Here is a 27,408-nt window from a genome sequence, read left to right on the forward strand (position 1 = left end):
GTTGTCGAGGCGCGAGCCAATGCGACGCGCTTAGTGGGTGCCGGATATAACCGGCGCTAGCCAGTGTGAAGCATTTAGTGGATGCCGGATATACCCGGCTTTAGCCAGTGTGAAGCATTTAGTGGATGCCGGATATAACCGGCGCTAGTCGCGTAAGGGTTAGGGCAACGGATTAAGATATTTTCATATTTACGTAATTGGTTTGAACGGTAATATTTATCTAAAATCTCATCTTGATGGAAATTGAAGCGATCGAATATTCAAGTAATTACTTAATTTAGTTTAACACGTTGAGCGCGGAGCCGATTTCGCTCTGCCTTCCGTTCAGGCGGCACACAGCGGCGATCACTTTGCGAGCTGTTCGGTTACAAACAGAAGATAACAAATGCGCTCACACGGCATTCAGACGAAGAAATACCAATCCGGGTTGATAGAAGAAGTGTTCATAAATTGCAAAAAAAAAAAGGAGACGTGCATAACATTTATTTTTTAAACATGATATTGTCAGTTCCACGGACCGACGCCATCCACACGAAAAGTTCACTGTCAGTCACCACGGACTGACACCGCGCTTAACGTGTTGAACAGCTAACTACCGATTTTCTCTGACAGTATGTTTATGTATTCGTAAGTACAAAAATAAAATTTTGTTAGCACTAGACAATTTCAGAGCGCGTTCCATTACGTTTTTCTAACAAAATTGCCGACATATACGTAACATTTTATCTCCATGTACAGGAGCATAATGTGTATACTGTAGAAAATAACAAAATGTAGCAAATAACATGATCGCATTAAAGGAGATTGCTTTCTTGTGTTTCACATTCTTTTCGACTTGACCGTATTGAAATTCATTCCTCTTTAAAGGTTGAATGTGCGCAATTAACGGTAAGTGTTTGAAATTTGATGACATACTGTCCATACTAACACCCTGACATTGTTATTATGTGAAACCTTTTGGTGATTTGCCAGTTATTTAATAACAAAGCAATGATGATTATAGTCACTATTTAAAATAAAAGGTTGATTTTATTCTGCAAATAAAATGTACTCAAGTTATCATCGTGATAATTGGAATAAATGTTATTATAGATAAATTTCAATTTTTATCCGTATTTTAAATTTTGTTAATGTTTTTTCAATGCTCTTCTCTTTCAGACACTGTCTTCTTAAGAAGTCATTGAAGTATATAATTTTACCGATAGCAAAGAGTTACGAAAGTATTTGATACCTAAATCTACAATTATTAGCACATACAGATTATTAAAATTTGTTGGGAGAGAAAGAGTACACATTTTTACAGTTCATTATTAAAACAGTCAACGAATACTCTGTCATTGATATAACTGAAAGAAATCTTCTGAACGGAATTTGTGAAGTTACAGGAAAAATATAATTGATTTTTATTAAAAAATTCACACAAATTTTTCTCTCTTTTGTAAATATTATTAATGTTTACTAAATGTTCAGCCCAAATTAAATTAAATTTCAGCCCCAATAATACATTTAATAACAAAGGAAAAAGTATTTGTGACTTGATTTTGGGTAAAATTGACCCAATATCCGTACAAGGGTTAATGAATTTAGAAAAAGTTAAGTCTAACAGGTTGCAGTCCAGTAAAGTGTTGAGTATGTACTATGGTACTGGAACAATATGATTGTTCACGAAGGATTTCAATCAATCAAATATGTTTCTAAAAGAGAGAGCAGATCGTTGTTTCAGCCACATGTACACATGAACTAAATTTTAGGAATAGAGAAAATTGACGAATTCAAAATTCTGTATTACAAAGGCAACGACAATGTTTTTTTGCGAATAAAATGATATTAGAATGAATTTTCATATCGACATATTGCTAAGAAGTAAGATAATTTAGCTGAAGTACTATATCGATCGTTTGTTATCAATGAAATTAGCAATGACACATTCGAGATAGGAATTGATTAAATTTGATCTTATTTCAGGTACCGAATATAATAAAACGCCACTTCATCTGCCGATTGAGCAACGATAATTTAGTATGAAAAGAGCCGAATAATTTGGAAAAATCAGTCAATGATTCAAGAGAATGGAAATTTCACTTCAACCAATACTAAGCTTCATCTATCAGGAAGGGATGGAATACTATACCGTTAAAAATTTTTAAAAAGAGCTGTTTCATTAAATAATTCAAGGAAAGCCACTCTCCATATCAGTGGCAACAGGTATAATCCATTAAAGAATTGTTTAAATACCCAACTCCCCAAAGAGGACCCAACATTAAATCCTACCCAACAATCTAAAAACAAAGACCCTTATCTCAGACTCCCCTCCTTCCTCACATATTTATGCTCAAGACATAGAATATTAAATATTCATCAAATTATTCAATTCTTCCTTCGTACAAACCACAACAATCTCGAGGCATAATAATATTCAACAATGTAAAAAACCTTGATTTTTAGTACCAAACTTTTTCCCTCCAAAAGGAGAAAAGCATAGTCATTTTCGTAAAGACAGAATTGCAAAGCTACTCTTCCAGTTGCAACACAATTTATAAGATTTTCTCCCAAGGCGCAAATGTTTAACCAAATTAATGCTTCTTCGTTAATGTTGTGTCATTGTCAAATGAACACACAATCCTCTGGAAACTGCACCAAAACATACAGTTGCTTCCAATTCCTGTCATATTTTTATCAAAGGGAACCAAATCTCAGGCATTTCAGACAATCCTGTTCTCCAACCACTCGTACAAAAACATACCCATTACTTATGCTCAGAATCTACAGCAACCTACGCCTAAGCTGCGACGACTCCATAACCCGTACAGCAGGCCTTCAGGCGGGCAAGGGCACCCGCCGATGCCCGCGGGCAGAGCTGAGGGCGAAGTCGCGGGCTACTGATGTCACATACATTAACTCTTTGAAGCACAGAATTTTAAGACAAAACAGACTCTAGTTGCACAGGAATTTTATTTTAAAAAAATGTAACAAAGTAGGTATGAATTACGACATAAAACAGTTAAAGCTTAAAAAGAAAGTTGAGATAATTAATTATTAGGTGGGACATAAATAATCTCACCATGAAATTTGTAAAAGCAGGTTAAATTAGATTAGTTTTGTTTTCTTAATGTTTCAAGGTGGGATGAGAAACATCCCACTGTGCATATGTAAGTACTAAAAAGGTGGGACACTTTTTACCTCACTATGCCCCAAAGAGTTAAAGCAGAGTGGAGGAAAGACGCTTGTGGCAAGGGTACAGACCAGGGGTCGGCAACTCAAGTGCCCGCCACTGTGCCAGATATTTTTACAAAATGGTTTCAAAAAATGATTGTGCGTGAAATGAACCAGTAGAATTTTGTATTAATAAATTCACTTAAAATAAATACGTATAGAATGTACTTTAAGCTCACAACTTCCCCTCCAGCAAAATTAAGGTAAAGTGCCCGTTATCACAAGCCAGCCATTCAAAGTGCCCTTTTTAATCAAAAGGTTGTCGACCTCTGGTATAGACCCTTCTTAAAGGTGTGTATCCATTTGTTGCATATCACCGTTGCGTATCAATTTTGACGAGCAAGCGTTGCATCGGTGCGTATCCAATTGTGATTACATTTTGATACGCAACGATGCAACGCTTGTCCGTAAAAATTGATACGATACGCGGACATGCAACAAATGGATACGCACATTAAGACTGGAGATAATTACTACTCTTCGTTCAAAATAAGAATAACCTCGCTTCGCGCATGGGACGTGCCTAAGGCAGAGCTAGAACGTCCAAACCCCCACTTAACCGCCTACGTTTCTCTCCGTCTTACCCTCTGCTACGCTCTCTGTCTATGCGCAGAACGGACGAGAATCGGTCCGAGAGCGAGGTTACTCTTATTTCGAACGAACAGTACATACTTTGCTCGAGAAGGCGTGGCTTGTTGCCCGCCGATTTGTTTACGCTCGGGGGAGCCTAATACGCTGCCCGTACGGGCAATGACTGAACGGCACAGCCATAACCCAACCTCAAGCAATGAAAAAGTTTACTGATTGCGAGCTTCGAACAGAACTGAATACCTTGAATCAAATGTTCAACCTAATCTAAATATTCAATATCACCTCAAAACTTACTAATTAAAATGAGAATTACGAAAATTGACGCTGCTGCATTAAGATTCCTCCAAAAATTCTTGCACGAAGTGCCATTCCAATAATCTCTATCATAAATTACACTTCTTCTTGGGCAACCACGTTAAAGATATGGCGACCCTCGTCGCAGAAATCTGGCTTTAACTGATGTAACAAAAGCTAACTAACCTTATCATCACAAGGAGCAGCAAGACAACAAACTAATCCAAAATTTGAAGAAACAGACAATTTTTTGAAAAAGTCACTATCGGGGTAAGGACGATATTAACGAAAATTCCTGTTTCACCACTGCCATCACTTTTCAGTGTTACTCGAAATCGACAGTATTCAACACTTCTCTTTGTAACGTACTGTCCAAATCACTGTCTGGGTAGATTTTCAAAAACTCTAATTCAAAAACTCATCAATTATACATATATGCTGTTAGATGTTTAAATTTCTTCTAATAAAATTATTCAGAGATAAAGCTATGCTTTCGTTTGAAGAAACGTACATTTCGTACACCGTATAAGTACCCTCTCATATCCTTGATAATACGAAGGATAATTAAAAAGTGTATGTTGACTAATTCGTTCTATAAAATGTATCAAAGTGTACAAAAATTATAACATTGATATTTTTTACACGGACTCAAATTGATTTTATATATTTTCTTCCGTTAAAGGTTCATTTGTCGTTAAACAGTATCTGCATCTTTAAATGTTTTCTGGAAACTAGTTTCTATCAACAACTGTGTTGTAACAAACGTTCAATATAATAAAACATGTTCGTTGATAAAAGTTGTAATGAAAATGAATAATACCATGTAATGAATGAAATGCGATTTTTTACAATACAACGTGATTTTCAACATGGCTCTCAACGAGGTTATAAAATTTTAGTGACTAAAAAGAATAACTAATTGTTTATATTCAACGTGAATTTGACAAGGGCCGAGTAATTTTAGTATCATTATTTTACTACTTTGCGAATTATTTGTAAAGTTGTATAAGTTTGTAAAAAATTAATAAAAAATTCGAGTGTTCTTTTTAGTTGAATGAACATTTTCAGTATGTTCAATTAAGCGGTGAATGCTAATATAATATAATTATCACTATTTATGAACGAAACACTTCATCGTGTAGGCATAAACATTTTACCATCGTTAAACTCCTATTGTTATAATTTTATAAGAGTAATTAACCATATCAATGCATATACAGATACTCAAGTATTTGTTGATACTCATAATATAAAATAAATATTATTGATTATTAAAGAAGACAAATTTCTCAGTAATTCTATTTTTGGCAAACAAAAAATCAATTAATTTCGTTCAATTGTCAAGGATATAGCACGACAAGAATGATTGACAGAAGATTTTTAGTAAAAGTTCATCGAACCGAATCGAGATATGAAATGAAAACACTCGAAAGCCACGTTATTCCTTTCAATCGTATTCGTGTCACATTTTAGCTATGTTTGCCCGAAGAAAAGTGTTTGTTGCCAACAAATTTTTATTCACTCAATTCTCGAAATCGGGCTGTTTCTCGACCGATTTTCTCCATACAGATGAAACCAAAAACTGACTCAGAAAAACGAGCCGAATTTTTCCACGCAGTGGATCGAAAAACAATAGAGATAACTTTTTTTTTTAACCATGATGCAGTCCATCAACAACGTTTAGTTCGGATTAGTAACAGTTCTTTGTATCAAAAAGTGAAAACCATGCTACTGATGACCTCGTAAAAAGGAAGAGTTTGTATTTAGCGAGTTTTGCACTAATTCCAACTTCTAATTTCATCGATTTTTCACGAGTAACCATGGGTACCATAACGAAAACGAGAACGACGAAAAGAATGTCAATTCCTTCAAACGGAGCCTCAAGCACTCGATCAAACGAATCCGAAAAATATTACTCGATGTTCCAACATCTCCGTGATCGTTCGTTCAGCGGTGTTTTGCGCGAGGTACCTAAATATAAACTGACGTACTATACGTGTTATAAAAATATGCGAGTCTTACGAGTAATGCGGTTTCCCCGTCATGGAATCACGATTACTCTTTCTCCTCCGTTTCGTGACTCTCGCCATCCAGCAGTGTCGATTCGTCTTCCTCGTGACCTTCAACTTCCGGCTCCTCGATGCTCTGACGTTGGCGTCTCGTGGGCTTTCGCTGAAAGTAGAACATCATGACGGTGAAGACTGCCGACAATGCCAGCCCTAGTATGACCACGGATATCAGTATCGCTATTAGCTCCTGCAAAATAAAGGAAAATCGTTTCTTGTTTTATTCTTTACTTTTTTTTATTAACGCTTTACCGACCGGTAGCGGTTGAACATCCTACGCACTTCCGACCGGTCACTCAGCCACAGATACATCGCTGACACTAGGCTAGTTTAGACTCTAGGTTATAGCGCGGGAATATATGCGCTTTTTCTTATGCCTATAGAAATGTTAAATCAAACTTTGACCGATTTTGGCTACCGGTCGGTAAGCTTCGGCGGCAAAAAAGTGATTAATAGGCTACCGGTCGGTAAGCTTCGGCGGTAAAAAAGCGATTAATAGGCTACCGGTCGGTAAGAGTTGGCGGCAAAAAGCCGATTAATAGGCTACCGGTCGGTAAAGTGGTAATTAACATTACTACACCGATTAATAGGTTACCGGTCGGTAATCTTCGGCGGTAAAAAAGCGATTAATAGGCTACCGGTCGGTAAGCGTTGGCGGCAAAAAGCCGATTAATAGGCTACCGGTCGGTAAAGTGGTAATTAACATTACTACACAGTGCTATCGCGTTAGCTGACCGCGGCTCAGGACCAAATCTGACCAACAATGAAGGGAGGTGGTGTTTTGTGTGTTCAATGTTTCTTCTCCATTGAGTACGGTGAGATACAGATACCTGACACTATCGGTTAAGTTTGTTTATTTTAGCTTCGTAACACTGGAAGCTTACTCCACGAAGCAAGTTCGAAGAACTAGTGGGGACAGCGACGACCAGCTAACAAGGCAAAATCCCGGTCAGCTAATGCGACAGTACTGCATTTAGTTTAAGAAGCTATAGTATTATTTTGATTGTCATAGCATGGATTTCTATTTACTTATTTAGTGCAAAGTACAATAACTAAATATGAAAAGATACCATGGTATTAACGTTAAGGAAAAATACGGAGAAGCTAATTTTTAAAAGATTAACACAGTTACAAATATCGTTAGCCGTATTGGAGATTCTGATAGCCAACCTAATTTTAAGTCTCAGTCACCCCTTGTTTTGCACTACTTTTCACGTATTGCTCACCCGAATATTCACCCCTTGCTTTCTGTAACTTTCCCGCGTATTGCTCACCCGATAAACAAGCCTAAACCATTGCACCATTAGTCAGCCACCCCTCTAGCTTCAGAACGTAAGTTGTATAGAGGAAACAAATTAGAACTTTAAGTTAGCAACCGGCAAACCTCTATCCGATATTAAAACAATGTCTCTTTTAAATCGTGTCTTTTGGCATATGAAAAATTTCTCACCTAAACGGTATATTCGCGCGACGGCATAAAAACTTGCATCGGTAAGCCTCTAAAGGGTGAAATCCACAGATTCAACCGCGTTAAAGTGTTTACACGCAGACCGTCACAGAATACAATCAACACAATGTTTATCATACTGTGTGCGATAGGAATTTAGGTAAACTAAATTATAGTGCCGAAAGTTTTTAGCTCGTATGTAAAATTTGAAAAGCTCGATAATTTCGGAATAATATAAATCACCTAAGCAGACCTTATTTCTAGTCTTATTTCCAAGGCTAACAGATCGAGCTGAGATAAAACAGTCTCATAGTTATGGAAAGTGAATAGAATAGGATCACCTATACGGTTAAATTATACAGGGTGTCCCGTAACTCTGGGAACACCTGGAAATGGGGGGTTGCTGGGGTGACTCTGAACAACTTTTTCCTTTACCAAAATGTTGGTTGAAGCTTCGTTTTTGAATTATTAACGAAAAACACTGGTCAATCGGAGTCCCGCGCTCAACCACGGGAGCGCTGACTCTCATCCGCGCGCGATCGTGAACAAACGCGTACGCGTGACTTCTCGGTTATCGAATAATATATAACGAATAATTCCACATTATTCTTAATTTAACACTTTGCCAGCCGCACATTTTTCGCATCGCCGTTAGGTATGTATTGTTACACAAACATCGGAATGACAGCAAAAAACCATTTCTCTAAGCCTTATAAAAACAGCGGTGCAAAGTAAAACTGACGTAGATGAAGTAGTGTATATCATTGAAATTCTGTGAGCAATCAACAGTTTCTTCAGATGACAATACGTAAAAATTAAATTAAAAAAAATATCAATATACTAATTTAAACACTTCCTAAAGTGGTATACACTACCGGCCAAAAGTTCGGAATCACTGAGCGTTGCAATTTACACAAAAATTTCCAGAAAAAAGTCAGCGACTTTGAGAATCCCCCCATTTCCGTTTGTTCGAGGAGATAAGGGACACCCTGTATATAAGTTAAAAGAAAAATTGTAATTAGTTTACTTATGAACGTGAACTGAAAATTAAATCGATTGTAATTAAAAGATTCTTTCTAAACTACAAATGTAATATACGCAATTATTATAAAAACTGACGTAGATAAAGTAGTGTATATCATTGAAATTCTGTGAGCAATCAACAGTTTCTTCAGATGACAATACGTAAAAATTAAATTAAAAAAAATATCAATATACTAATTTAAACACTTCCTAAAGTGGTATACACTACCGGTCAAAAGTTCGGAATCACTGAGCGTTGCAATTTACACAAAAATTTCCAGAAAAAAGTCAGCGACTATGAGAATTTTTTATCGTTCGAATCAATTGATACGAGATAAATTGGTAAACGTAGAATTGAGATAAACGTCAAATCTATAAAAAATTAGCAGCAGATTTAATATTGATGAAAAGCGGGAGGTGATTCCAAACTTTTGGCCGATAGTGCATATCACAATTTCGAAAAAGGAAGAGGATCGCTACGAATTATCTTAAGCTCACAAACAAAACTATTTATTCCAGCATTAATTAAAAATGATTAAACTCCCGTAATCAAAATTATGTCGGTAACAGATAAAAACGTAACACTGAAGTGTATAATATAACTATTAATATATTTCCAGTAATATTATTTGTATCTCAAGGATTAAATTGTTTGCAAACCGCGTTAATTAAGATCGCGTAATAATTTAAAAAACAAAAAGCAAAAAAATACACTTGTCTTATGAACAACAGCTGCTCCAATACTTTTGTGACGTGATGTAAATTAATCCTGCATAATAACACAAAATTGAATATCGGAAATTTTGCCCCACTTAAGTCGCTCGACATGATAGTGGCATTAAGCTTCGCGTTCATTAAATAGGAAACTTTCTAACCGCATTTGTACAGTTATGCAGAAGCAACACGGGGATTAATAAATTATTATTCCATAATAGTTTATCATAAATTGTTGAGCTCGTTGTGTACAGGACATTTTGTAATAGATAGTATTTATTTACAATGCAAAAGAAGGTGATTCTTCCTGCGAAAAGAAATTGAAAATGTACAATGAAACATTACTTATTTTCTTGGAAAAATCGATTTTGAAAATTTGTTGCATATGCCTGTAACGCTATTATATCGCTTAATTCCTAATTAGTTTCGCTCCTATTGTTGTTTGCAAACGTTTATCGTTAAGGCGTGTCCTGTAGCCGCATTTATGGCAGCAAGTCAAGTGGTCGCTGTCGCAGGCAAATATCGCTTTCTCAAAACACCACAAGTGTTTATTGCGTTGCCTGCGACACTTAGTCCCTAGGACCAGATTTGCTCCTTTTGATGGGCATGGAGGCCTATCCCATAATTATGAATTCAAATTGAGCCAGAACGCAGCGGAAGTCACTCGTAATATTAATACAGTTCTTGGAGAGGGTACAGTGAGTGTTAAGGTGTATCCTGTAGCCGTATTTATGGCAGCAAGTCAAGTGGTCGCCGTCGCAGGCAAATATCGTTTCCTCAAAACACCACAAGTGTTTATTGCGTTGCCTGCGACACTTAGTCCCTAGGACCAGATCCTGCCATGAATCCTGGAGTCTCCGAACGGAAAATAGAAAAGTGGCCCACGACTTTTGCCAACGTCGACGGGCCACTTGACTTTAACGAAGCCTAGGAAAGCGGAGATTCCACAGGATTCTCCGGTCGTTGTTTATCCCACCCTAAGATGACGCGCTAAGGGCGAAATGGAGGGAGGTTGCGACGCACCGGAGTAAACTGATTGGTGATTTTAGAAAAGGAAAAATCACCAATCAGGGTGTTTTTGGGAAAATAGGAGTCTTCGTCGAGGGAAACCGCAGAGACTCCGGAAGAAAGACTTCGCACCTCGCAGAGTAGACTCTAGACCTCGAATTAGTTTAGAACATAGAACACAAAATAACACTTAGTGTTTCAACCAAGAAACTGGTCCTTCGTAGCCCAAAAACCGGGAACGCTTGAACGATCGAAAGATCAACCGCAAGCCCTAACATTTATCGTAACGTAATCTAAATGATGAAAATAGATTTGTGTAAATTTTCTTCATTATGCTAGAAGTATCGTCACAATGTTCTCTGTATTTCTCGTACAAAATTATTTTCAACGAATTAAACAAACGTGAATGGACTTAAATGCATATATGTATACTTGTAACATTCTCTGAGAATAAATTAACATTTCGCAACAAAAATTAACGAAAAAATATTAACTCTTAATATATTATTTAAACAAACGGTTGTTTTGAGAAGACTATTTACGTAGGCGAAATTTTTATTAGGAAATGCACATTTCGTGTATTTGAACCATTTTTCTAAACGCAATAGTTTCTCTGATATTGAAAAAACAAGGTTTTCAAATCCAACTTTTTTAACCCCTTGAACTTGAGAGTCAGTACGTAAACAAGATGCGTAAAATATTTTTTTACGAAAACATACATATATTAATTGATATACCCAACTAAATGATTAATAATAATTTTGAAATTAAATAACAAACATCACTGACAATATCTCAGAAGCTAAAACATTTGCGGTACGAAATACAAAGTAAACAATAACACATTTTTCGCCAATACTCAATAATACATAAACAATTCAAATTAAGTGTTTTCATATGTATAATAATTTACATTTCCGTGCAAATTTGAAATCTGCATCAATAGCAAAAGTTTTACATTTTCGCATTGAATTCAGCAATCTAATTTTAACAAAAATGCATTTTTTTTGTCAGATTTTCCATAAAAACAAATTTGAAATCTGTATCAGTAACAAAAATTTCAAATTTTTGCATTAAATTCAACATCCTAATTTGAACAGAAATGCTTTATTTTGTCAGATTTTCCTTGAAATATCATTTGCTTTAAAATGATCTTCGCACAATGCATTAATTTCAACATCCTAATTTGAGCGGAAATGCTTTATTTTGTCAGATTTTCCTTGAAATATCATTTGCTTTAAAATGATCTTCGCACAATCTATTCGCCGAAATCGACGTGAAAAATACTTTCCATTGGAATATAACAAATGGTTCGAAGCGTTCAAGACAGCACCCTTTCCGAAAATCTCTAAAAACAACGAGTTTAAAATTCTGATTCCAAGGAGCACCTAAAGCTCGACGTGCAAGGCAATCTTGCATTTAAATAACGTCCACATTCCCTTTAAGGAGACACATTTACGGTAGAGTGTACTTTAATTTAATCTATGAAATTAAATGCCGCTTTCCGTCCGGAGCGATTTTTCGCCGCTTTCTATGCTTGCGAATGTATCAGCGTAAAAATCTTTCTACGCCGGAATATTGAAATTTAATACCATTAGCTCCGAATGATGTAAAAACGAAGAAAATATAAAATTTTATACTTTGTACAGAAACACGGATGTTTCAATTTTATATCTACCACAAGCTTCATTCTAATATTTTTCCTCTAAAATTACAAACATATTATTTAATGTTTCTTTTGTACATATTTTGTCATAAATTTAACGATTTCTTAGTTTACTCTTTTCAAATAAAAGTACAAATCGAAACAATTTATGCTCACGTTTTGCATTGCACTTTTAGCAAATTCACTTAAGTAAACAAAATTCTCGTCTGCTTTTATAGATTCGCCAACATATTTTACCCCTATCAAGCGCCATCAATGTTTCAGTTTAGATATCTTTGCTGCAACGCGATCAATATTTATGCAGAATATAAATTAACCTCTGCGACCCGCAAGGATCCTTCCTAAGTTCTCCATTTGCACTCAAAGTCGTAAACTGATTCCTTCGTGAGCAACACTCGTGAATAAAATAGAAGGAAAAAACCAAAAGGAGTTCAATATGTTACATTTCTACTCTAAAAATGATATCGTAACGAATTTTACAAAGCGCAGAATAACATTTGTTTCATTTTATCGAGTTTATAACGGAGTGCTCGGTAAAGTGTATTAAATTGTAACATATTAAAATAAAAAAGGAAGTTTAAATTGAAAATAATTTTGCAAAGTATGCAACATTAGTGTCGAACATTTCTACAGAAACTCGTATGAAGGGCAATAATAGGCCACTGAATGTACGTCCTTTTTATCATAGATGTAATTCTTTCCTACCCATTCGCTGTCTGTGCATTCTAAGGCAGCAGAACTATTTGGTGCAGACAGAAAATATATTCGCTTCTATAATTCACGAGATAAGAGACCACAAATACGTATTGCTTGTGATTGCTGTTTCATAACTGGTGGTACAACCGTGAGGTGGGTGATTCTACGTGAAAAGAATAGACTGGAAATATAGAATAAAATTTTTGAGAAAATTCCATTTAAATATTCATCGAGTGCGCTTACACTTAACTATATCTCATTTTGCTAATATTTGAGAAAATATTTAAGTAAAATATTTAAGAGAATATTTAAATGAGTCTAGTATACAAAGAAAATGATCATCAAGAAACGCAGTAACAGATGCATTTGATTACAAAGCTTCTATGCATCCTTATTAATGTGTAAAATATATCTACTGAAAGAATATTAATTGTTGAATATTAAATGTTAATATTCCTACTATGTATTCTAAACACTGAGGAACGAAGTACAAAACTACGATTAGTTCGATCAGTGATGATTATTTCCTCATCATATTGAACATCATATTTTTTATAAGTACTATAAAACAAGTTAATGGATTTTGAAACGTTGAAGCAAAAATCTCGCAAATCCACTAATTATGAGCCTTCCATTGCAAAATAAAGAAAGACTCGTGAAGTTACTTTGAAACAGAGTTAGGAGAAAAAATATTTGAAATACTATTTTAAATAATAGATGCTATACGGTTCAGAGAAAATGCTATTTTAAATACAAAGCAAAACTACGGCGAATAAAATAATTTTAAGCTAATAACTTTAAGCATAAAATGAAATATCTTAACCTTGTATTTCTAATATGTACTTTGAACATTTTTTTACAATGAAAATAAGTTGAGAAAAGAAATAACATTACAACACAAGAAATCATAATATATGGCAAAGTAAATTTATTTTTAGTTCAAGTGCGACTACATTCGCACGTAACAAAGTACCTACGTTGCTCAAAATTTGCATCGCTTAGGCTACTCGAATAAACTGAAAAAATATAAAATATTTCAAAAATAAAGCCCCACTGATTTCAACGTTCTTCAAATAAAATACTAGTTCTAAATAACCCGACTAGAATTTCAGTTAGGCAGATATTAGGTCCGCATTAGGCTAGCCTAATTTGCCTGTTAGGCCCGCAGGCGGTATGTAACGCGGAATATTCACGACCGCCTAATTGGGAAAGCCGCGTTAGGGCCGCATTAGGCTTTCCCAATGAGGCCAGCCGCATTAGGCCCATATTAGAATAGTTTTATTAGGCTGTCATTGGAAGACATTAATGAAATCTCACGAGAAAACTTTTATCTTGTTGAAAGCTCTCACGCAAGGCTCTCACGCAAGCGTCCGACACTGTAAATATTCCTACATATAAGTTTGAGAGCCCCACTCCACCTAATTTAGGTGTGCGCTCGGCCACCCCCATTTGGGCCACGTATGGCAACTGTTAGGAATGCCCAACCTAAGCGTGCGCTCGGCCATCCCCATTTGGGCCACGTATAGCAACTGTTAGGTATGCCCAACTTAGCGTGCGCTCGGCCACCCCCATTTCAGCCACGTATGGCAACTGTTAGGAAAGCCCAACTTAGCGTGCGCTCGGCCACCCCCATTTGGGCAACGTATGGCAACTGTTAGGAATGCCTAACTTAGGCGTGTGCTCGGCCATCCCCATTTTGGCCACGTATGGCAACTGTTAGGAATGCCTAACTTAGGCGTGCGCTCGGCCACCCCTAATTGGGCAACGTATGGCAACTGCTAGGAATGCCCAACTTAGCGTGCGCTCGGTCACCTCCATTTGGGCCACGTATGGCAACTGTTAGGAATGCCCAACTTAGCGTGCGCTTGGCCACCCCCATTTGGGCCACGTATGGCAACTATTAGGAATGCCCAACTTAGCGTGCGCTCGGCCACCCTCATTTGGGCCACGTATGGCAACTGTTAGGAATGCCTAACTTAGCGTCCGCTCGGCTACCTCCATTTGGGCCACGTATGGCAACTGTTAGGAATGCCCAACTTAAGCATGCATCATTCCTTCCGAATTAGGACCTAATGCGGTAACGATTAGGCTTGCAATATTTAGGTGTGCCTAATTGTTTCCGTATTGGACTCACATTCGTCTTTAGGCATGCCTAACTGAAATTCTAGTCGGGAATATTTGAAAAATTCATCGCAACAAATAAACTGTTTTACTTTTATAGTTATACGCATGATTTAAAACAAAATAGACTATTTAGTATTTACTACTTGAAATAATATTTTAGCCAACTCTGTTTTAAAACATGAATATCTAAGAAACTGTTAGTTTTAGGACACCAGTTCTACCGAATAATACCATGGAAAAAGTAATTGGTTCGCTTAAAGAAATAAAAGTGATCGTGTTTCCTCTGTCTTCTCACCGACTACGAAACTATTATCCTTTGAACGGCGGATATTGGGTCATCGCTGACCCGTCTTTCAGATGTCTCTTGTTTATATTATCAATATGTTTGTTATTTTAATCATTACATATTTGTGTAATTTTAAACAATATAAAAAAAAATGAATTTAGCTTTCCCGGTAATTTAAAGTTCTATTTTATCAAAACGTCCTTTTCTCATTTTTTTAAGATCGAAACTTTTATCTCTAAATTTTGCAAATCATTTGTAATCAATTTTTTCTGATAGGCTACCTTCTCCGTAAACATTATTTGGTAAAAGGAAAACATTAAGTGTCGGAAATCTCTATTTTCTGCCATCTTTAAAATATAACTCCGAAAAGAAACTAGTAATTGTATTGAATAGACTTCCAAAAGGCAAGTGAAAAAATTATCTTTCATAGTACATGCGAACTTCGTTCATTTTCGTCGAGTTTTGTTTGTTCAAACGTATTCAAACGCTATCTATCAAAAATCGGCACGAACTTTCTGCTCAACCCAATAACACAATTTAGTTTTGCCTCGTGACATCTTTTTTTTTTCTCTGAACGCCGTTAGTTGTTAACTTACTTGTTCAGGCGTCGATGCCCTCCATTGGAATTCGGACGAGGGATCAGGGAAGAACCACTTCTGCGGCCACGGTTTTATCGTTCCCTCCGGAGTCTTGAAGATTAACCCCTCCAGGCTTAAACCGTGCGCCAACACGCTTGTGGTGATGTTGCCTTTCTTGTACGACGCTATCCCCGCCTTCATGTACATTTGTGGTATTGTTTCGTTCTCACGGAGTTTCAAGGTTACTCTCGGCATCTTTGCCTTCCTCGTCGGCGCGCTTGAAGTTAACTTGGTCACTTCGCTCGAAGTGCTGGTCAACGTTTTCAGGTTCGTCGCCGACGTCGGTGAAGTTGATGGATATAAAGTCGACGTGGACGTCTGTCGGACGTTCGTCGATGTTTCCGTGGCAGTTTGTAAGTGTTGCATGCCAGTCGTTGCGAAATCTGTTGGCATAAGTTCGGAAAAAGGAATCGTTAGGAAGGTTCCTTCAAACTTTAAGAAATCAGAGCTTAAGGAATCTCTTGAGAATCAAATGATAAAACTAGCGCTTGTAACTCGGCGTATCAATTAGGTGACGTCCCTCGTTAGAGTAAAATATTACGAAACTTTAAACAACGCAACAGCGAAGCGATATAAAAACGTGTCTGGCGTTTGAAACTCATGAAGAAAAAAGAAAAACTTGTTGAGTGAAGTTTTTTATTTACTGAACCATTACTTTACTAATTGAGCTACACGATCTATTAAATTTTTGCCCAATTTACATGCTGGAAAAGGGCTCCTGCCATTTCTCGATATAGGTACATAAAATGAATATTATTTGATTTAATAATAGCGAAAACTAACGAACTCGTAGTAATAACAATTATTCGTAAAAATACTTCAAACTGAATATCCTTTTTACTTTAACACGAATACGTGACGTATGTAAGTCCCTAACAATAATTTAAAATGTAATATGAAATTGCAGTACAATTGTTTTTCAATTTAAACAAATCACATGATTTATAACGTTATGAAAGACTAACTCATAATCATTTTTTATATATTATTCTTTTCATTCTGATGTTATATTGTGCTATTAATATTTTGCACTCACATATAGTACATGCATCACTCAATTTTTCAAGTATTCAAAAATACTCTTACGGATTAAACTGTGTCTCTGGAATTTAGCCATTCTTGTTTTCCTCTTTCTACCTAATATTACTAAAAAATTATACTATTTTGCAATAGTATATTGTACCAGGTGGAGCAGATAAAGTGTTGCAAAATTTTTCCCCCGAAGCCGAATATCAACTTGAAATTTTCAGGTGTTAAATGGTGCAGAGGGGCTAACATTTTAGAGCGTGGAATATTGCAGGGGTGAGTTTCTTAAGGGTGGAAAGGGTGCAACCCCTGTTATTTTTTAAATAGGACGATATTTTAATATTTCTATATTCGGAAGCACGTTATCAAACCTAACAACTTTTATCTGAAGCATCTTTTTCTATTCTGCATAGTTAAGGTGTTATAGCGGAAAATACCTTGCGCAAGGGGAGCTTCGCGTAAATGTCGAAAGATATCAAAAGAAATGTGTTCTGCTTTAAAAGATATTTTATCAAGTGGCTTATATTGCGTTGTTGGATACTTTAAATGTTAATACGAACTTTGATTTTTTTTTATGGGGCTGCATAGAGGAAAATGTGGTGGAAACGGCACCTCCTACGAAAGAGGATATGAAAAGAAGAATTCGCGCCGCATGTGAATCCATAACTCCAGCAATGTTATAAAATGTTCGCAAAGATATTATCACAAGAATAAATTACGCGTTTGGAAGGGAATGGACAACTTTGTCAACGTCTAATAAAATAATTTTCAAAGCAGAATACATTTCTTTTGATACCTTTCGACACCTACACGAAGCTCCCCATGCGTAAAGCATTTGCCGCAATAATTCCTCAACTATGCGTAATAAAAAGGAAGAGATAACATCTTTCCAAATATAGAAAAACTAAAATACCATCCTATTTAAAAAAGAAATAGGGGTTGCACCCTTTTCACCTTTAAGAAACTCACCCCTACAATATCCTACGCTTTAAAGTGTTAGCCCCTCTGCACCATTTAACACAGGGGTTCCCAAAGTTTTGCCTAGGTGGGCCAAATTGTAAATTCGAAAATATTTGGCGGGCCATTAAGACAATTACGCCTATTAGCCGTTAAGACAATAAAATATATACAATCTACATAATAACAAGATATATTACATATAAAATTTAGTATTTTTTTAACTGAACAATTTTTACTTACAATATGATAAAATTTATTTATTTTTTTGTAAAAATGTATGTTTAGATGCAAACTTCTCCCGATAGCTTCTCGATGTGGGAAAGGGTTTCAACAAAATTAACGTCGATTCACCATGGGTTTCTCGTTTTATTATTGACTGTTACGCCGGACTGGTTACACTGTTCTCAATTATGGGAATTCGACACTGGTCTATCGATGAGACTTCTATTTGAACTGTCTCAAGCTTTCGTGGTCCGTCTCCACGAAAGCTGCGTTCCTCGCCGAATCACCCTGATTGGTGATTTCCAAAACGATTCTCCACCAATCAGTTTTTCTCCGATGCATTGACACCCCCTTCTCGTTACGCCCTAAACGAGCTATTTTAGGGAAGGGATGCACAACGACCGAAGAGGTGTTCGGCGAAGGAATGTTTGGGAATCCTCTGGAGTCTCCGTAAAGTCGGGACTTTCTCGCGTGAAGTGGGCCTAGTCACAAAATATCGAGGCCATCACTGGGCTGGGCCTCCAGGAGGACAGCACTGAACAACAAATCAAAATCATGCGATTCTACTTTGAGAATCAGCGTCTCGAAGTCCTAACGCCAGGAGCGTATCAGAAATGGTCCCCCAATATCAATGATTCTTCGCTTGACTCAAAGATTTGAGCAACAAGACTCTGTGGTTGACCTGCCACGATCAGGGAGACCACGTTCAGCGATGGTACAGATGAATATCGAACGTGTACAACAAATTATTAAGGAAGAACCAGAAACGATTTGAAGAAGGTCTAGCCACCTCGGTCACTGCAGCGTATTTTGCACCATTTTGCATCTTGCGCACGAATTAAAACCACTTGACTACGAGCAACGAACAAGCTTCGCAATCGGCCTTCAACAGTTGACCAAAGAAGAGACCGAGTGTATTCGTCGCCCGATTACGTCCGAGAAGCTAATTTTCATCCCAGTGCCTCCATCGATAAACAGAATTGCAGACTTTGGGGTTTGGAAAACCTAAGAGCTGTCTATCGGGGTCAATTACGCCTCAACAAACGCACGGTTTGGTGCAGTGCAACGTCTGAGGCAATAATCGGGCTTTACTTCTTTGAAGACACCAACGGAAATGCGGCGACGATAACTGCACGGCAATATCAAGCCATGATTAAAGATTTCTTACGTTCTATGGTAGAAGACAAGACGCAAGATGAACCTACTGCTGATGCTGCTAGAGCCACAATGGCACTTCTTCGGCAAATTTTGGGCGAAAGAATTATGTCAAGAGGATGTGAAGTGAACTGGCAATTACGTTCGCGTTTGATGGCTCCCGAATTCTTCCTATGGGGTTATCCCAAGGAAAGGCTATGCGTTAGCAAACTCCGAACACTGCAAGAGCTTAAGATCAATATTCAAGTAGAAATTAGGGCGTTGCAGCCAGAAACGTTAACAGCGGTCATGGAACATGCTATAGAAAGAGCCCGCTTATGTGAGAGCGAAAATGGAAGGCACGCGCGTGATGTGATTTTCCGTAATCAACGTCACATAATCCCCATACTTCATACTTTGTTACGTGTCGAACGAAAATTAGAATATTTAATAAATAAAAAAGTTATAACAATTTTAAGCCAGTTCGTAACTTACGAGCCACCCTGTGTCTGTTTTTCGAATATTTTTCTAGGTAAATAGTGCAAGTGTCGTTTCAAGATTTCTCAAGATCAAAAGCAATATACTCTCGCATCTACTTTTAAAAGTTTGACATAAAACAATTTTATATAAAATATTTTAAGCATCATTAAACTATTGCCTCTCTGAGAAAGTGATAATCCTGGTATAAAAATATTTATTTGTTCAAGAAAACTTAACTTGAAACTTTTTATCCCACTAAAAGGAGAAGAAGAAGGGAACTTCTCTATGTGCAGAGATACGTCATGGCGTTCAAAGAAGGCTTTGTGTGCATGGATAAAGTTCTCTTCAAATACTATTTGTTCTTCTCTTAATACGTACGTGTGTAAGAATTCCCTTTCAAGATATTACGAAAGAAAATGCAAATCCTCGTTGAAATGAAATACGACAAACAAGGATGTAAACTTCAAAGGGATTACCAGCTTCCATTTTCATCCACTTTTTATGTACAAACATCTCCCTATTTCTTATAAAGGGAATATTCTTATGATCTTAAAGGTACGAAATTTTGAGAAAAATATGCTTTATAATCCTCGTATATTCTTCATGCTGTCGAGACAGTAACGTGCGTCCTTTCAAATTCCTAAACATATTTTTTAATCATAATACTTTAATATTAAACGCTCCTGCTATCTTGGCTATTAAGGATAATTGCCAATTAAAATTTAATCTAAATTATTACTTTGTTACGTCCTTTACCTACTCTCCTGCAAAACAACACAACTTTCTGTACTTCTTTGTCTTTCTCTTCATTTCTTGTTTTACACACTCATATCTTGTACTTCACCCGTCTTCTTTTCGCGTTACCGATATCGTAAGGATTCCATCACATACAATATTAATATATTTGCCGCGCACGTGTTCTTTTGCGATGTTCAAAAGGAAGCTCGCGGTCACGACTGTTACCCGCTAAATTAATCTTGGGTAACTAGTTCAAAATCTACTTTGCTCGAACGTTAGCAAAACGTAGAGTGCGTCACGAACGATTGACGACTTTGTTTCAAAGACTCGAATTGTACTTGAACGGCTGGAGAGAGTATCTTGTTCACACGAGAGAATCTTTCGAATGTGCTGTGTCTCCTCGAACGGCTGGAGATCTAGACGTGTTCGCTCGATGGAACCTTTTCTGAATCTCTCGCTCGATTCCCGAATTTTTCTGGAGTCCGCAGCGACTCCCCCGCCAAGTGCTCATAATAGAAAAATATAATTTCTTTAATTTTACTTTTTTTCATCTGAAACTTTTTTTAACATGTTGGTGAGATTTTTCTGATGAAAATGATATCAAACACGATATAATTTGAACAACATTTATAGTCGGGGCCACGATATAGCGAGGTTGTAAAATCGGTTAGGCGTCAAAGTAAACATGTTTTAGCTGCCGGGACCCCGAAATTGACAGAAATACGAGCAGATAAGTACTTGAAACCATGGTCAGGACCGTACAAAGAATTCTTGTATCCAGCGAAAGTCAAACTGATTCTATTGTATATACTGAAAATTGAGTTCAGCTAGGATAATTTAGGGTTTTTTTCTTCTGGGAAAAGCCGCTTTTGGAAGTACGGTTACAAGTGAAGGTCTTATTGAGGTCTTTAACATCTTCATTTACCTGCTCGTGTTATATACAGATAGAAAATGCAAAAGGATTGTGTAGCTTTAATATTAACATATTTTCCATTTGTAAATGAAATACCATTTTCTACTTGAAGTACCAAATCATATGCTACCATTCGTTTATTGTTGGAACCCTCAAACAGACTGCAACACACGGCCTTGAGTGCCGCAACATCAATCGATGCCGATTCTTGAGAGTTTAATTTACGACCTCGCTATATCGTGGCCCCAACTATATATGTAATGGAAATTGATTTCCGTTAAACAAACAAATTAAATTTTAGTTGCGTCGGGTAATCAGATTAGAAATCCTGACTATCGGCGACTTCAAATTACCTCACATGAATTGGTTTTTTGCCATTTTTAGTTTTCGTCTCCAACTTTACTTCTGAACTACTCTACTTACTTAATGTCCGCTAATATTTTCAGACCAGTATTACAACTACCACAATTTACTATAACATAATTCTATTATTAATTTCCATGGCAGTATGTTAGATCTTCTATTTTGTAAACATATTCTTGTTTCTTGTACTTTAACTATTTTCTTTGTGTGTAATTGTGTTACCGACATCGTAAGGATACTCGTCACATATAGTATTAATATATTGTATTTGTAATGGAAATTTATTTCCGTCAATCAAATTAAGTAAAATAAAATACAAGAATAATTTACAACCCATTTACTGGAAACATCGAAACTATATTGGATAATTATTCACGACTCAGTTGAAGCACCAGTTCACTTTGCGTAACAAAAATAAAACTCTATTCTACCTTGCACATGTTATTCCAGTATTCCCACTGTAATTACCAAAAGAAAGTCTTAAATCTCAAGAAAGCTGAGTATAAAACTCTCTATTCTACCTTGCACATGCTCAATTCTAGTATTCCCACTGTAATTACCAAAAGAAAATCTAAAATCTTAACACTTAGTTAGCCAACCGCGCGCGCCACGCCCGACCGTACGCTGTTTGTGTTTTACAAAAGCAGAAAAGGTATTTCACGAATTGCGAACACCTCCAGTTCAAGGCAACGATAAAAGACAACGCGTTGCTAAGGGAGAAGTGGGAGATCTTCCCGGTGAAGATCATGCAGCGACTTACTTCACAGCGGGGAGATCTGCCCATTCGGTCGGCTAAGTGTTAAGAAAGCTGAGTCAAAGAGAAAACAACAGAAAAGAGACTCGTACCCATGGTGGTAAGGTCCTCCGTCTCCTGTTCGTCCCCTTTCTGTAGCTCCGTCACCGTAGTCATCTCGTCCTCGATATCTTGCTTCCTGTAGACTTCCGTCGTCGACATCGTGGTCGTGATCAGGAGCCTGCTTTTGCTTTTGTTCACGTCGGTGTCTCTTTCCTGACTCCTCGACGAGTTTCTAGCCACTGTATTATGGCCAACGCGGCGCATTGCGAGCACCGTGCTAGCGAATAGGCTCTGATCGTTCTGATTCATGAGAAACGGTGTCGCGACACAGGACATGATGATTAGGACCATCAACGTACCCATAGTGTACTTGATGATTTTTGGTCTCGGCTTATCCGATGCCTGAGGGAACCCAGACGAGGAGAATTGTTGGTCTGTTTGCGGTAGAATTGTGTACTGTAGGCTGGCATCGCCCTTTCGTACTGTTTTGTACATAATTAATAAACCTGTCGGAGGAATTAACCGTAAGTCTCAGTTGTAAAGTGGAAATGTCGCGGTTTTAGGAATGCTGATGGATATTGTATGAGAGATGCTCGATGTGAAATGCTTGTCGCGACATAGATACATTCTGCAGCAACAGACTGTGATTACGTACACCCGTCCCTCGAACTACACGGTTTTCAAATTTCAGAAAAAAAAGAAAATTTGTGTTTTATTTCGATTATGCATTTTTTTATATATTTTGTTGTAACTCAAAGACGGATTTAACCGTGAGAAATTAATGTTAGTGACTCGGACAGTGATATTGTTCCACAAGCAAAGAAAAACCGAGTCCCAGCTTTTGAATGTTCTGACGAAGATCGAACACTGTTTTTATTTTTACATAAAAATTTTACGTCTTTGAATACGTTTTGAATGCACTAGAGCATTCTAACCTAACCAAACTCCATTTTTCCATACAATCCTTGTCTGATTTTACACGGTTATTATGAACGTATCTCCGAATTTTCTTTATATTCTTCGATTCGATTTACACGGCTTAAAACTTAGTTCCAATTTTCTTTTCTATATGCAAGCTCTGCCTCGTTTTACACGGTTTCGATTTGCACAATTTTCTGTCGAACGTATCTATCGTGTAACTCGAGGGATATGTGTATGTTGCAGTCGTCTCTTTAAGTTGGTCATTTCATTTGCGATTATATAAAAAATCCATTACGAGATGGTTAAATCAAATTTTTCTTTTTGAGTTATTTTTACGTGTGACATTTATGTTCTTTTGCATCTGCATGTACACATTTCAATTTACTTAAAAGGAAAGCGATATCAGAGGAATACTTTTAATTAAAAAGATTCCAATGTATTTGATCTCTCTTCTGTATGTACATTGTGCTTTCAGGAAGTTTTTCAGGAAGCGCAGACGCAAGAGTAATATTCCTCAAAATTCCAGATTCTTTTTATTATCAAACAATGCTTGGAAGTTTAAAATTGTTTGCATTTATTAAAACTATTTTTATTTACACGCGGGTTTTCTTCCAATTGTAATATTAAACAAATGAATATTATACTACTTGCAGAGACTTTCGTTACAATAACACTTATGCCATAATTTCACGTCCATCAAATTCGACTTGCTAAGAACACTAATCAATTTTGCTTGATATAATTACACTTTATTATTGCAATACTGAAAGCTTAACGTACAGATAGAAAATGAGAAAATGTTGCTTGATGTTCCTTGCAAAGTAGCTTTACAAATGAATAAGATTTCGAACAATTCTGACGTGAAAGACTCCCTTTGCAACCCCTCAAAAATATATTTCTTAATAACAACTTCGTCGATTATTTATGAAAATTCTTTTAAATTAGTTATCACAACTTCACGATTGATCGCAATTCAAACATTGCACGAGTTAATTTACTATGTAACCTTTGTTCAAAAATTTCGGTAAATTTGAACACCATTTGCAATTTTCATTTTATACTAATGAAAAGATTGAAGATTTCATCGTGTAAAGACAAAGTGAACGAATTACAGGACCTTTTAAAAGGAGATTACACTGTACAATTTAATCCTGGATCAGAAACGACAGACGACTGGAACAGTTTCCTTAAAGAGGAACACCGCGGAAAAGTGAAGACATAAAGATATTAGGAACGCGAGAAATAGTTTCATTTACGTGGCAATGCAAAATAAAATTTGACATGTGCCGAAGATAAATACGTTCTACGAATTAAGGTTACGGAAAGATTCCGTGCTTTAACTACGTTCAAATCAGAGAACGCGGAGATTCCTTGATGAAATAAAAATTATTTAAAGGAAGAATAAAACGGTCGAAATATCCCAGAAAATTTGGAATAACTTTGTTGTCAAGAATTTCATACAAATTTTCGAATTTTCTTTTTCAATAATAAGTCACTAAAAGTACGTAGAACTTTGCTATTAATTGTGACAAATCGCTAATAGTGGCGAAGAAACGGTTCCAAAAGAACCTCAAGCGTCTGTAAGGGTTTTGTAGTGGACCATTGTGAAAAACAAACATAAATATACGAATAGGAGCGCATAGTTTAAATAAAGTTTATTAATATTCGAAATAATTACCTCTTTTAGTTATATGCAAAAGTTTATTTAATAATAAAACGATTTCGTTCGGACACGATACTTCTCTAGGACCAAAAAGTATACAAAAGTGGTTTATGAATTGTTGAAAATAATGGGAAAAAGTAATTTGGAATATTTTTCACTTTCTACACCTTCGTTTAGTTTTTAATTTAAAAAGCAGGTGAAAACTTTTTCGAACTTTGCGCAGTGTGTATAATACGACGCAGTATGTAAGTTGTTTATACTCAATAGAAAATTTTGTAGGCACAGAAATATATTTTCTGGTGTCAATTTAAATTCCATAAGATAAAATAGAAATAAAATAATAGTATTACCCTTAATTACGATTTCATCTTCAAAATATCACTATACATTTAATTTTCTCAATTAGCATTAACAACGGAATAAATTTTGTTACTTAAAAGCAATTATGCTCACTAGCCATGTAATTGTCGAATTTGCGAATGTTTCAATCGTGCAAATAGCGTAATAATTTAGACCCTATCGTAACAATGCTAATAATCTCACTTTCTTTCACACTGTCTTTCCGTCATTAACCAACAGGACAAATTTTATACGAACGTGTCGAAACCTATCAAACATACATTCTACTATGCTAAACTATACCGCATTTTGTTTTTTCGTATGAACAATATTAAACAAACGTAAACAGAAAAATGCGCAAAATAAGTAGAAAAGAATTGGTAGGAAATAATTGCAACAGGACATATCATTATCTCTCCAATAGTGGTAATTTAGACTATCAAGCGTAACCGTAGAAGAAGAAAAAAACGAACAGTACGAAGCAACGTCCTTCTCCGGAAGGAATCGCTTCCTAATTTTTCTCGACAAATATTAAATCGTAAATTAGCCTATGAGTCATTCACCTAGTCAACACCGGTCGCTGACGCTCGCAGGTTAACACCACCGGGCCCTCGTAAATACAACAAAACAAGAAAAAGAAAGAGATAGCAGACGTCGAGACCGAGCTGTGCTGATTTTAATGGAAAAATGAACGATAACAGGTGAGTCATTCTCGCTAGATCCGTGAGCATCAGATAAAAGACGGGGGAGTTGACGAAAACAAAACGACGACAATATTAACGAAGAGTACTACCTTGCAAACAAATGGCGAGATTCAAGGACCATCATTCTGATGATTGATCTAAACAATTGTGAAATGAAGGAGTATCGGCGATATGAAGGGTATAGGAACGTTTAAGAATGAATAAATACTCACGATATGTGAACAACCGAAGGGGTTGGTAATTCTCTATTTTCACTTCCGGCAGCCTGCTCTGTCGGAACAAACGCGACAATCCGGGACAGGCAAAACCTCGCCTGTGAGTGAAATTCTCCTAGAAAATGCGCAGGTGCGCCTTACCAGGGGGTGCAGCGGCTGCGCACACGTTGCAGCCAGCTTCCGGAAGTCCGTCACCGTTTGATTGTCCCCGATAGGGATACCGGGGACTAGCCTGGATTCAAGGACGTACGAGGACTTGCCGACCTTGAACTTCTCTTGTCACCCTCGTGTAACGTGTATCCGTTACCAAAGCATTTCCTTTGAACTTTAAATCTTAGCCTTTCCAAGCCCCTTCGTCTTTCTCTTTCGACGATTATTGACGTTTGTGGGAGAAAAAAAATTGAATTTGATCGATTATCGAGATTGAAAGTTCGAAGAGTTGTTTCATTTCTGAGATATAAAGTAGAGTATATGTTCGTAAGCACATTTAGGATCTAACAATATTTAAATTATTGTAGTAAAGTTGTGCAAAAAAACAAAGTAGAATGTGTGACATGTGCACGTTATTTCTGACAATGAGTAGCTAAATTTGATTTCATAAGTATGTGTGATGGTACAAAGTTATAACAAGTTGTGTAAGCAACAGAATTTCCCATCTGAAATTTTGAAGTATTTGTATAATGTATGAGTTTCAGAGGGAATACTGTGCAGTTTACAACAAATTCTCATAATATGAAACAAGTCTGTGACGTACACAGCATTAGACAAGTGATAAAATAACAAATTTTGTAACTACATTAAGAAAATGCTACTTATCTTCTGCATTCGCCAAATTTGGTGCTAACAGATTTTGACTCTTTCACTGCACCATCCTTCATATCCTTATAGAACTTTTTATATTGAGAATAGTATATAGATATACGTGTAATGTACATTTTGCACTTGAAGAATCTTTTTCATCAATTCTTCGATTTTTCGCACGTCAAGATATCAAAAAATAATTATTAATATGTTATAAATTAAGGAACTTCATAAATATAAATTACTTGTAAAGATATGTATGTCTGAATCTCATAGTTTTAACTTTTAACGTCATATTATTAAAACGTAATATACTGTAGGGTTAAAAAGATAAAACCATTTTATCAGTTTAATTTAAAAAATTGTA

General features: G+C 36.4%; 1 protein-coding gene across 1 annotated transcript; it reads right to left on the minus strand.

The window, feature by feature from the left end:
* Window positions 1–6,153: 6,153 nt before the first annotated feature.
* LOC108573383 lies at window positions 6,154–26,328 on the minus strand. Its single transcript, XM_017935823.1, has 4 exons — window positions 26,238–26,328; window positions 22,449–22,904; window positions 15,721–16,149; window positions 6,154–6,344 (listed from the first exon to the last, which is right to left on the minus strand). The coding sequence occupies exons 2-4, from the start codon at window positions 22,891–22,893 to the stop codon at window positions 6,154–6,156; spliced, it is 1,065 nt and encodes a 354-aa protein (XP_017791312.1). The 5' UTR covers window positions 22,894–22,904; window positions 26,238–26,328.
* Between the last annotated feature and the right edge of the window lie 1,080 nt (window positions 26,329–27,408).

The sequence above is a fragment of the Habropoda laboriosa genome, unplaced genomic scaffold (assembly GCF_001263275.1).
Source record: "Habropoda laboriosa isolate 0110345459 unplaced genomic scaffold, ASM126327v1 scaffold146, whole genome shotgun sequence".
Taxonomy (NCBI): domain Eukaryota; kingdom Metazoa; phylum Arthropoda; class Insecta; order Hymenoptera; family Apidae; genus Habropoda; species Habropoda laboriosa.